General features: G+C 41.7%; 1 protein-coding gene across 4 annotated transcripts in view; it reads right to left on the bottom strand.

Annotated features, from left to right (window-relative positions):
- Nucleotides 1–13253, bottom strand: part of nedd4a (NEDD4 E3 ubiquitin protein ligase a) — a 45460-nt gene extending 32207 nt beyond the window's left edge. For 2 of the 4 annotated variants that reach the window (XM_029123701.2, XM_020054888.3), the window contains exons 1-4: nt 12576–13253; nt 2921–2994; nt 2445–2523; nt 1879–1917 (exon numbers count right to left, since the gene is read on the bottom strand). In XM_029123701.2, the coding sequence (XP_028979534.2) occupies nt 1879–1917; nt 2445–2523; nt 2921–2994; nt 12576–12626 (243 nt within the window). In that variant the 5' untranslated portion in view covers nt 12627–13253. Of the gene's footprint in view, nt 1–1878; nt 1920–2444; nt 2524–2920; nt 2995–12575 lie in introns of those variants that run through there. The other 2 variants (XM_010880208.5, XM_020054891.2) reach the window with 2 other exon arrangements.

Raw genomic sequence — 13253 nt, 5'->3', positions numbered from 1 at the left:
GAGGGAAGTCTGGGCATCCCTGCTTAGACTGCTGCCCCCGCGACCCGGCCCCGGATAAGCGGAAGAAAATGGATGGATGGAATAATTCGCATTTTATTGCATGACATAAGTATTTGATACATCAGAAAAGCAGAACTTAATATTTGGTACAGAAACCTTTGTTTGCAATTACAGAGATCATACGCTTCCTGTAGTTCTTGACTAAGTTTGAACACACTGCAGCAGGGATTCTGGCCCACTCCTCCATACAGACCCTCTCCAGATCCTTCAGGGTTCGGAGCTGTCGCTGGGCAATACGGACTTTCAGCTCCCTCCAAAGATTTTCTTGAGATGCTTCTTACAGAGCCACACCTTAGTTGCCCTGGCTGTGTGTTTCGGGTCATTGTCATGCTGGAAGACCCAGCCACGACCCATCTTCAATGCTCTTACTGAGGGAAGGAGGTTGTTGGCCAAGATCTCGCGATACATGGCCCCATCCATCCTCCCCTCAATACGGTGCAGTCGTCCTATCCCCTTTGCAGAAAAGCATCCCCAAAGAATGATGTTTCCACCTCCATTCTTCACGGTTGGGATGGTGTTCTTGGGGTTGTACTCAACATTCTTCTTCCTCTAAACACAGCGAGTGGAGTTTAGACCAAAAAGCTCTATTTTTATCTCATCAGACCACATGACCTTCTCGCATGCCTCCTTTGGATCATCCAGATGGTCATCGGCAAACTTCAGACGGGCCTGGACATGCGCTGGCTTGAGCAGGGGGACATTGTGTGCGCTGCAGGATTTTAATCCATGACGGCGTAGTGTGTTACTAATGGTTTTGAGACTGTGGTCCCAGCTCTCTTCAGGTCATTTACCAGGTCCTGCCGTGTAGTACTGGGCTGATCCCTCACCTTCCTCATGATCATTGATGCCCCACAAGGTGAGATCTTGCATGGAGCCCCAGACCGAGGGAGATTGACCGTCATCTTGAACTTCTTCCATTTTTTGCGCCAACAGTTGTTGCCTTCTCACCAAGCTGCTTGCCTATTGTGCAGTAGCCCATCCCAGCATTGTGCAGGTCTACAATTTTATCCCTGATGTCCTTACACAGCTCTCTGGTTTTGGCCATTGTGGAGAGGTTGGAGTCTGTTTGATTGAGTGTGTGGACAGGTATCTTTTATACAGGTAACGAGTTCAAACAGGTGCAGTTAATACAGGTAATGAGTGGAGAACAGGAGGGCTTCTTAAAGAAAAACTAACAGGTCTGTGAGAGCCGGAATTCTTACTGGTTGGTATGTGACCAAATACTTGTCATGCAATAAATTGCACTTTAATTATTTAAAAATCATACAATGTGATTTTCTGGATTTTTGTTTTAGATTCAAGTCTCTCACAGTTGAAGTGTACCTATGATAAAAATTACCTGCGGAATCGGCAGTGTATCAAATACTTGTTTTCCCCACTGTATTTAGAAAAGATAAAACATAAAAAATCTTGGTCTGTTATTATATAATCTTTACGAACAATCACCAAAATAAATCTAGAAAGTAACAATACTCACAAATATGACCAATCACAATGCCAAACACAGTGGCTTTTAGTAAGGATGTGGTACTGACAGAGACCGGTTCATATCCACAGACATGGAGCATCTTAAGCCTAACTGGTCTGGATTCCCTCTTCAATACACTAATAAGGAACATATCACTGGGTTATTATGGCAAGCAAGTAAACCTCCAGGTTATTATCTATAGAATTCATAGCTACTGAAGCATGCAGCGAAAACAGATCCAATAGAAAGGTTAACCAAGGGTTAAGTCTAAAATCTCCTCAAAGCCCAGGATAAAACCAACAACATTTACAAGCATTCACAATGTTCTTTTGACCATGAATTTGACTTACCCTGAAAAAGAATTCCTCATTCCACTTTGGGTCCAATGTCTGAAAATGACAATGTATTTGGATGTTAAAGAAGAATTTCAATCACAACTTGATGTTACTGTAGATTGTTCTCACCCTGAAAGTTGTATATGGGCCAAGATAATCTATAATCCGTGTTTCAGCTTATTTTTTTAAACGGCCATATCAAACTTTTTCTAAACTTTAGCCAGTGCTAGCATAAACACCAATTCTGGTGTTCCCTGGCGAATGCCAATCAAGCTGCACGGTGCTGGGCTGTGAGCACAGGACCCACTAGAGGATGTTGGGCCCTCAAGACATCCTCATGGAGTCGGTTTCTGTGGCTTTCAACACTTCCAAAACTAGCTGGTGCACAAGTTAACTGACATTTGTGATGAATGTTTAAAAAGATCTGATCCATTACAGTTTCTCCTGGCCAACAAACTATTTTCAGGGCACTAAACTATCTAAAAATCAAGAAGTAAAATAGTGTAAACCACCTTCAAATACATAGTTACAAAACAAAGCGACTAGCTTATAAATGCTTGGTAACTAAAACAGTTACTTACCTTTTTAATGGTTTTAGTTTGAAGACTTGTTAGTTCTCCATTGACAGGGTCATAAAGGGAAACTCTTGTATATGGATCACTGTGATAAATAAAACCAGAATCTATTTAACGAAATAAGAAAAAAAAAACATCTGGACAGCACATCATTTAATCCGACAACAGGTAGAAACCAAGAATATAATCAGAACCCAATAGAGGTTAACATAAAAAAAATTATATATACTTTGTCTGTGTGAAACAGACATGTTGGCATTTTTTTGCGCAATAGCGCATTACCTTTCAATGACTCTTAATGAATAACTATATTAATTGACAAACAGGAAAGAGCCCAATCATATACAAGATAGGTATAATATACACATTTTACAGTAAATATGCATCAGACAACAAAATGAACAGGTCATGTAACTCACCCATATAAACAAGCCCATAGGGCACTGGTTGTTATAAGTGTTACTATAACAAACAAGACTGACCTGGCTCCAAGGATATCTTTCTTGGCCAATCCAATTCCAGCTATGACTTTCACTCGCAGAATTCTAGCCTCCTCCTTGAAAGAAATGCACAAATAACATTACCATTAGTTGCTTGTTTACAAACAATGTATCCAGTTAATTATGTAAGCTTCTTTAATGTCCAGTACTTTAAATGTCTCAGAGGGAAATCACATTTCGCCATGTTGTGGTGGGAGTCTCATGATGATGTTCATTAAAAGAACAGTTCACAGATTAATTTACCAGCCACTTGGATTAATTAACAGGCCAAAAAGGGTGTGTCCCTAAAGAAGTTATTCAAATTTTCGAAGTTATTGTTCGAATACTTGTGTATTTTGCAAAACAATCGAACATCAAAAATAAATAGGCCTTAACTTTCAATTAGAATTTTTACATATATTTTGACATTACATTTTTGGGACACAATGTTTATTTCACATATTTACGTTTGTCAATCAAAGCCGCACTAGTGGTGTGGTGACCCAGTCAGAAAAGCTACATGTAGTAAAACATTGGATGAGAGGGAATATTTCTTGTATTTACAAAATTAAAAAAAGTAACTGAAAAAATTCTCGCAACTAAGTGCTTAGACTTGATTCTGAAAGTGTTTGGGACGTGCAGAAAATGGTAACTTAAGCAAATAACACATAGCTGGCTCGCTTGGCTATTTAGCATTTATAAACTTCAACTAAGAAAGGCTCAGTTATGAGTTGATTAATAATGGCGTCTAGTTCTGTACATGGCTGCGGGAAGAGGTTTTGAAATGGGGGTGGTGAAAATGGTCGAGCGTGTTTGTATGCAATCCACAGTATTCACAATCATCACATGGACGACTCATGCCCATCAGCAGTAGTGACATCAGTTGTTGATGACGGACAGGTTAACTACAAGCTTATTTACAATATGATACATTTCCCGAGGCATACTGAAGAAGCTAGATTGTTTTGTTGTGTAAACTTGAAGATATCGATAGCTGGAGACGCCATCTTCCGAGGTAGTGTGCGCTACATTTTCAAACGAGCCCCTCTGGAAGATCCTGTGCAGGGCACACGCATATTGATTTAGTGTCCCACGATTGACGGCCACAATCCTGCGTGGTACGTCTTGAACATCCTGTAAATTCAAACGCCATGGAAAGTATGTAAACCAAGACCAAGCCATACTAGCGTTTCATTTTCCCTCTAATAACGTAAACAAGCCCGTAGAGTGCGCATGTATCCGTGTGAAATACATATAAAATTAAATGTAGGCTAATTTCAATACTAATTTGAGAAATGTGAGGTGAAATCTGACTCATATACTACACAATGAATGAAGGTTAAAGGATGGCCATACTCATTATTTTGTCCCTAATATAATTTTGTTAGGTGTTTCTGTTATTTTGTCTAGCCCCTGTAGACATCGCAAGTGAAAAAAAAGTTCCAAGTCGACAGTGGGAGAAACAGTGAGGGGTGTGGCTGTGGGGGATGACTCTGCAGAGTTTGAGCGAACTAAATTAACAACAGACACCTTGGTGGCATGTAAACCACAGTGTGAATGACAGCAGTATGGAATATTAAGTCACAAAATGTGTGGTCGTATATTGAGGACCGTGGTCGCAAGTCTGACGCTCAAGTGATGGGTCGTTCTGGCGAACAAATCTTTTTGGTGAATCGTGATTCATCTCAGTAAGGTCTTCGGATCTTCGAATCTCGTTCACCAGAAAGGAACGATTAACTGTGATCCATGGCTCTTTCGGATCTTCGAATTTCATTCACTGGAAGGAACGATGGTCCCCAGATCTTCGAATCTCTTTCACTGAAAGGAACGATGAAGTATGGCTCTTACGGATCTCCGAATCTCGTTCACCGGATGGAACGATGATCCAAGGATCTTCGAATCTTGTTCACCATAAGGAACGATTAACTAAATAAACAATGATCCATGGATCTTTAGATCACCTGAGAACAATGGAAAGCGAACGCAAGGTAGCATAGCATAAAATCTAATTATACACAATGAACATCGTTTTGGTGTTGGCTGTAAAGCATGATTGGGTGTAGCATTTACTCTTAGTTAAAGAACTAGGGTTCCATCCTATTCCCATCTTTAGCCTATAAGAAATGTAGCTCAAAAATTAAATTCACCTTTAACTTGTCCATGTACAAAAGTCACTTGTCCGGGTAAACATTTGTAATTTATTTAGTTTTTTGTGAAAGCCGAATTCAGACAAACAGTTGAAAGCATCTAAACCGTCTCAACATATGATTCAATTTACTAATGAGAAGAAAAAAAAAAAAGGATCTGCAGACTAAACTAGGAAGTATTACTTTGCACTGCGGTGTGCAGTCGGTCATAACGGAGGTAGTGTTTTTAAAATATTATTTGTTACATAAAACTTCAGAATATTTTAAATGCGTACTTCACAGTTCACTTTAGCTGATGATATTTAACTACACTAGCTAGCCACAGAGCTGCTAACCCAAGCCAGCTAGCTAGCCACAGAGCTGCTAACGCAAGCTATCAAGCCACGGGTAGTCGTCGACTTACGACCGGGAAGTCGATTTGGTTTTAAGTCAGCCGAGGAATAATAACTTAGCATATAAGTCCCCCTTAGCCATGTTTGCGTTCTCTTACTACGCTTGCTCGGCTCCATTTCCATGATTCGTTACAGTACCATACTCTCAAGTTTTATACAACAATATAAGAGTAAATATTGCTTTACAGTATTATGAATTTATTTTCTTTTTACTTCGGTCACAGACCATCAAAAGTCAGCGCGGACGTAAGTCGCAAAGGTCATCAGTCATCGCAGACGTAAGTCGCATAGGTCGTAAGTCAACGACTACCTGTATAAATCTGCTAACGCTAGCTAGCTACAAAACTGCTAACGCTAACGTCACTTGTGAGCCAAGATGGGTTGACCCGGCAGACGCCGCAGAATATTATTCTGTCCTTGTAATGCACCCAGTCAAATTCATCTCTCCAGCTGTTCACACATTTTCTCTCTCCTTTGACTCCTACAAGTCTTAACATATGTTGTTCTTTTGGGGGCTTTCCCTGAAACTTGGCTGGGTTGTGGAGCCTCTCTCCACCACTGTTCTGAGGCAAGTAAAAATTAATTTTTAAACTCTGAGCAGGTTCTGAGTTGGATGCTGATTGGGTATCGGGGGAAATTAATTTGTTTCACATTGGCGCATTTTTTCCGACACACGGCATTCTTTTGTTTATGACTTTTAACTTGTCCGGTGGAGCAAGTAAATGTATCTTCCATTTGCCCCACAAAAAGGGTCGCACAGACTTCCACATGCTAACCAATGGTATCTCGACTGCTGTTAGGTACCGGGATGAAATCTTCAGACCCATTGCCAGACCAGCATAAGCTAGTGCAGGACAATCAATCAAATTTATTTATAAAGCCCTTTTTACAACAGCAGTTGTCGCAAAGTGCTTTACAGAGACACCCGGCCTTAAACCCCAAGGAGCAAACAACAGTAGTGTTGGATTTCAGTGGCTAGGAAAAACTCCCTAAGAAGGCCGAGTTTTAGGAAGAAACCTAGAGAGGATCCAGGCTCAGAGGGGTGACCAGTCCTCTTCTGGCTGTGCCGGGTGAGATATTAAGAGTCCAATTGGAATAATAAATACATTTCTCTGGGCTAAATCCAGAGTCTATTTGATTCTAGACTAGGTCAAAAGTATGACCAGGTGGACAAGGACAGCAACGGGCCCCCCAAACCAGGTACTCCGGCAGGTGTGGACCAGGACCTCATCACCTAAAATGTAAAACTGGAGGAGACTGAGAAAAGTTAGAAAGTGCATTCCTCATATCCCCTAGCACAATAATATAGCAGCGTAACACCTCGGAACTGAGACGGGGGGGGTCCGGCGACACTGTGGCCCTACCCGGGGAGGCCCCGGACAGGGCCCAACAGGCAGGAAATCAATCCACCCACATTGCCAGGCATCAACCAAAGGGACACCCACCAACCGCAACCCCCCTGAAAGAGGGCAGAGTATTGCCAGCAGCGTACAGCCCAATTGCACAAGTGCGCAACAGAGAGACAACAACAAGCCAGTGACTCTTCCCCCGAAAGGCATTGGAGGGAGGGCATCCCAGTGGCGACGAGAGCCCACCTGGCAAGACAGCAAGGGTGGACAGTATCAAGCCTACTGGTCACCTTCACGCCCCCAGGCCAGGCTACACCTAATCATAAACAGTGCTGTAGAGATGAGTTTTTAGTAGACACTTGAAAGTTTGCACTGAGTTTGCATTTCTAACCTTAATTGGCAGAACATTCCACAGTAGTGGAGCTCTATGAGAAAAAGCCCTGCCGCCAGCTGTTTGTTTAGAAATTCTAGGTACAATTAAAAGGCCTGCATCTTGCGAACGTAGGTTACGTGTAGGTATGTATGGCTGGATCATTTCAGCAAGGCAAGTAGGAGCAAGTCCATGTATTGATTTACAGGTTAACAGTAAAACCTTTAAATCAGCCCTAACCCTAACAGGCAGCCAGTGTAAGGACGCTAGGACAGGAGTAATGTGTTCAAATTTTTTGGTTCTAGTTAGGATTCTAGCAGTCATGTGCAGCACTAATTGAAGTTTATTTATTAGTTTGTCTAGATAACCAGAGAGAAGAGCATTGTAGTAATCTAGTCTAGAAGTAACAAAAGCATGGATACATTTTTCTGCGTCAGTTTTTGATAGAAAGTTTCTAATTTTTGCAATGTTTCGAAGAAGAAAAAAAGCAACTCGAGACATATTTCATATGTTCTTCAAAGGAGAGGTCAGGGTCAAGGGTAACGCCAAGGTTTTTTACAGTTTTTTGGGATACGACCATGCAGCCGTCGAGGTTCACAGTGAGATCTGCAAACAACGCTATTTGTTTCTTGGGTCCTAAAACAAGCATTTCTGTTTTCCTTGAGTTTAAGAGCAAGACATTCTCAGTCATCCACTTCCTAATATCTGAAACGCATTCTTCCAAAGTAGCTAATTTAGGGGCTTCTCCATGCTTCATTGAAATATATAACTGTGTGTCATCAGCGTAACAGTGAAAGTTTACATTATGATTTCGGATTACATCGCCCAGAGGGAGCATATATAGTGAGAACAATAATGGGCCCAGAACCGAGCCTTGAGGAACACCAAAGCATAACTTTGACTTGTCAGAGGATATACCATCCACACTAACAAACTGATATCTTTCAGATAAATAAGATTTAAACCAGGCTAGAACATGTCCACGTAGCCCAATATTGGGTTTCCAGTGTCTCTAAGAGAAGGGAGTGATCAATAGTGTCAAAAGCAGCACTAAGATCAAGAAGCAACAGGACGGATGCGGAACCTTTGTCCGAGGCCATTTGAAGGTCATTTGTTACCTTCACGAGTGCAGTCTCAGTACTATGATGGGACATTTTCATAAATGTTATTTGTCTTTAGGAAGGCATTCAGTTGTTGGGAAACACATTTTTCTAAGATTTTTGAGAGGAATGGGAGGTTCGATATTGGCTTATAATTGTTTAATATGTCGGGATCCAGATTAGATTTTTTTAGAAGAGGCTTAATTTCCGCTATTTTTAGTGAGTTTAGTACACATCTGGAGGAAAGGGAGCAATTTATTATGTTCAGCATTGGCTGACCTAGCACAGGAAATAGCTCCTTAAGTAATTTTGTTGGAATCGGGTCTAGCTGAGAGTTTGTGGGTTTAGAAATCTTTACAAATTTAGTAAATGTGTCGAGCGATACGGTATCAAGAAATTCAAGTGTCCCCATTGACACCTGGTCAGGGAGGTTCAGGACATTTTTAGGACAACTGAGATTTTGATAACTATTTAAGGAGGAGTCAGTTATTTGTTTTCTAATGCTGATGATCTTTTCATCAAAGTAGTTCATGTATTCATTACAACTGAAGTGAAGACTTCAGTTGTAATGAACAGTGTACGATCGCCGGCTGATTCTTTAGTCTAATACTGCGGGTAGTGGAATCGTCGATGACTAAAGTTTTCAGTTTTTCAAGGCCACCGGTAGAAAATGCCTGCTGATCATTCCCCTCCGAAGACGGCTCGGGCCTTGACTCCGACTCCAGTGGGGAAAACCTGTTCAAAGTCTCAGTTGGATTTAGCAACAATTCAGGTTTATCTGGTCGACGGCATTTCTTCCCAGTGACCAAGAGAAAGTTCTTGCCCGGCTGCAGGAGCTGTCCCGGGGGGCAGACAAGATGATTGTTTCTTCCTGGTGACTGACGCAGTTTTTTCTATTTCTACACTAACATAATCCTTGCCTGACATTTGCGTCAGAGGCAGAGCCTCTAACTCTGCTGTCTTTAACTGAAGACGGTAGTTCTCCTCCGTGTTGTAACTACAACAATTACAGTTATAAGGCATTTTAATGGTAATTAGCCTCAGGTGTTCAGGGTTGAGTAGTTCTGCTTCGTCCAAAAAGAGTCCCGGTGTAGTAAAGTTGGGTAAGAGGTCAACAGATAAAAATATTGCGTTGGTAAAACTCTTAAAATAGAATTTTGACCAATTCGTTTATATAGAGTAAATTCAAAAAAAGTTTGGCAGGTAGCCAGGTAGGTAACAACAGGCAGCGTACAGCACGTCAACAATCCGCAATCTCAACAATCCCACAATGCAGTTCGTGAAAGATCATGAGGCCGGCCTCATGTGGCTAGAGTGTAGGCAGTTCCTGGATGATGAAGGCATTGATTAGCTCTCATGTTCCCCAGATCTGAATCCAATTGAGAACCTCTGGGACGTTATGTATCGGTGCATCTGACAATGCCAAGCAGCGCCACAGACTACCCAGGAGCTCACTGATGCCCTGATCCAGGTCTGTAAGGAGATCGCCCAGGACACCATCAGCCATCTCATCAGGAGTATGCCCAGACATTGTCGGGAGTGCATACAGGCACATGGGGGCCACAAACACTACAGAGTCACATTATGAATTGCTGTGATTAAATTTACACAAGTTGGAACAGCCTGTGATTTCAATTTTCTTTGATTTTTGGTGTGAGTTTGAATCCAGCCCTCAAATCGGTTGGTGATTTTGCTTTCCAATGCAAAAATCACAGTTGACACAATGTAAAGCAAATATTTTGATCTGTGATCTACACCAATCAGCCATAACATAAAGACCACTGACAAGTGAAGTGAATAACAATGATAATCTCGTTATCATAGCACGTCAGTGGGTGGGATATATTAGGCAGCAAGTGAACATTCGGTCCTCAAAGTTGATGTGTTAGAAGCAGGGGAAAAAATGGCCAAGCATAAGGATCTGAGCAACTTTGACAATGGACAAACTGTGATTGCTAGATGACTGGGTCAGAGCATCTCCAAAACTGTAGCCCTTGTGGGGTGTTCCCGGTCTGCAGTGGTCAGTAACTATCAAAGGTGGTCCAAGGAAGGAAAAGCAGTGAACTGGCAACAAGGTCATGGGTGAAGGCTGACCCATGTGGTCTGATCCAACATATGAGCTACTGTAGCTCAAATTGCTGAAAATGTATGTCCGGTTCTGATTGAAAGTTGTCAGAACACACAGTGCATAGCAGTACGTTGCGTGGTCACAGACCAGTCAGGGTGCCCATGCTGACCCCTGTCCACAGCAGAAAGTGCCTACAATGGGCACGTGAGCATCACAACTGGACCATGGAGCAATGGAAGAAGGTGACCTGGTCTGATGAATCACTTTTCCTTTAACATCACGTGGATGGCCAGGTGCGTGTGCTTAGCTTACCTGGAGAACAAATGGTGCCAGGATACACTATGGGAAGGAGGCAAGCTGGCGGAGGTAGTGTGATGCTTTGGGCAATGATCTGCTGGGATACCGTGGGTCCTGCCATTCATGTGGATGTTACGTTGACACGTACCACCTACATAAGCATTGTTGCAGACCATGTGCACTCTTTCATGGCATCAGTATTCACTGGCAGCATTGGCCACTTTCAGCAGGATAATGCGCCCTGCCATAAACCAAAAATTGTTCAGGAATAGTTTGAGGAACAGAACAATGAGTTCAAGGTGTTGACTTGGCCTCCAAATTCCCAAGATCTCAATCCAATCGAGCATCTTTGGGATGTGCTGAACATACAAGTCTGAAGGTGAACCTTTGCCCCAGTGTGGGGTCCTGGTCGCTCTGGAGCAGGTTCTCATGAAGGTTCGGTCAGCACTTTTCTCCGCACAGCTTTTCCTCAATGCTCACAAATCTCCCAGTCCCTGCCGCTGAAATACACTTTAGCTTGACATGCACTGTCAACTGTGGGACCTTATAGATAGGATTGTGCTTTTCCAATGCACAATCTATTGACCTTACCATAGGTCAATTCCAATGAAGTTGTAGAAACATCACAAGGATGATCAATGAAAACGTATGCACCTGAGCTCATTTTCAAGTCAGAGCAAAGATTGTGAATACTTACGTAAATGTGATATTTGTTTTTATCAAATATCACATTTTGTTCCGACTGACAAGGAACAAAATGTGGAAAAAGTAAAAGGATCTGAATACTTTTGGAATGCACTGTGTGAACCAAACGGACTACGCAATTCATGACACAAATCAAGGATGCTACACTGAGTGCTGAACACAACAGTCATTACAGCTGCATTGAGATTTAACCTTACAAATATCAGTAACTATATTCAACCATAATGCACATCCTCTTGAACATGTTTTGGTAAACAGAGATAAGGTCTATAGAATGTTCCATAGATCTGCTAAAGAGGTTAATGGAACTCCACCTAAACTGGAAATGCATGTGAATCTCATTACCGACTAGGAAAAATGTACTACATTAGGCTGCTATTTGCATGTTGAATTAAAACCAATGTATGCTGATATACATGTGAACCAAAATATATATGTTCAAATCATCGTCATCAATCAAATACATTACAGCAAGAAACAACTACAACCACCGATTTATGTATGTATTGCTATATGCCAGTGAATAGAAGTGGGAGGTAGCATTTACTGTAGCAGTGTAGGTAACAAATACAGTAAGGTATACACATTACATTGTTTTGGATAGGGTATATTACATCGAATTCATCAGGGGCATGTGTGGAAATGTTATACTCTCAAACCTTTGCCGCCCCAAATGGCAGTACTTTTGGTTTGGTCCATTTCATTTAGTCGATGTCAAACGTTCAGAAGACGCCAAACCGTTACCCGACGTAATAGTTAATGACCACGGCATGTCGGAATAACTCACATGACTGCAGTTGGGCAATTTCAGCTCAGCGACATGGCAGGCTTGCATTGTCATGACCAAATGTCATGGTTTTCTAACGATTAATATATGGTAGTATTAATTACTTACAGGTTGTCAAAATTCGGTGTACTAACCAATCAACAGTAATATGATGACAACAGAAGGCGAATCACGTAGCGTTAAGTGGCAATCAATTGTCACAGATGGCTAACTAGCCAACTGGTTACGCTGCTTTCAACAAATATGTAGTATGGTGGTATTGGGACTTAACTGTCAAACTCTGGCAGCTTGTTTGGAAAAACCAAAAGAAATGTTATACTGATCCGGTTAAGATAAAATACTTGGATATAACGGCAGTATCAATGCATATACCAAAATAGTTGATCAGATAAATGGCTAACTAGGTAGCTACATTAGTTAGCTACCGTTAGCTAAATATTTACCTCATCAGTCTGAAGAAGTCCGCGGACATCGGGAGGTGCGGCCATACTCATCCTCAGTCAACGGACCGTAACTACAGACGTGGGTCGATTACAGAAAATAACTAAATGTAACGTAACCGAAAAACAACGGTGCTATTTCAACAATTCGCAGTTGACGAACTAACAACAATAGCTGACCCAAGCGTTAACATGTGTCGTGGTTCGATGTCCACACCCACCATCCTGACTCCTCTCCTTCCTCTGAATCCTCCTACGTAGTAATTAAATTTTATATGAACGTGGTGATGTATATTTAACATCCGGTAGTTGTGCGGAGTTTTGGTTGTTTACATCTTGATTCATGACCACCGTTGACGAATGTGATTACTTCTCTTTGGCTGTGCATATTCTGGTCCAATATGTAGTGTTCTACTCAGTCCCTTGGAAAAAACGAAATTGGTCTCAATGCAACTCATTTCGAGTTTCGTAATTCCGTAGAAATTCAACCTAAATTATTTGGTTATGAATCGTTATTAATATAACCATCCTATGTGCCACATCGCCCATGCGCGATTGTCATTAGTGATGGCAATTGCAATCACGCCTGATAATAGCTCAGCAGGTAGGTAGTTGCCGGGAGCTCCAACTCTCGTGCTATATATATTCAGCGTACACCTGCACTAACTGATTTCAGAACCG

The sequence above is a fragment of the Esox lucius genome, chromosome 2 (assembly GCF_011004845.1).
Source record: "Esox lucius isolate fEsoLuc1 chromosome 2, fEsoLuc1.pri, whole genome shotgun sequence".
NCBI classification, from domain to species: Eukaryota; Metazoa; Chordata; class Actinopteri; order Esociformes; family Esocidae; genus Esox; species Esox lucius.
The sequence above is the reverse complement of the archived record's forward strand: the minus strand, read 5'-3'. Positions and strand labels throughout refer to the sequence as shown.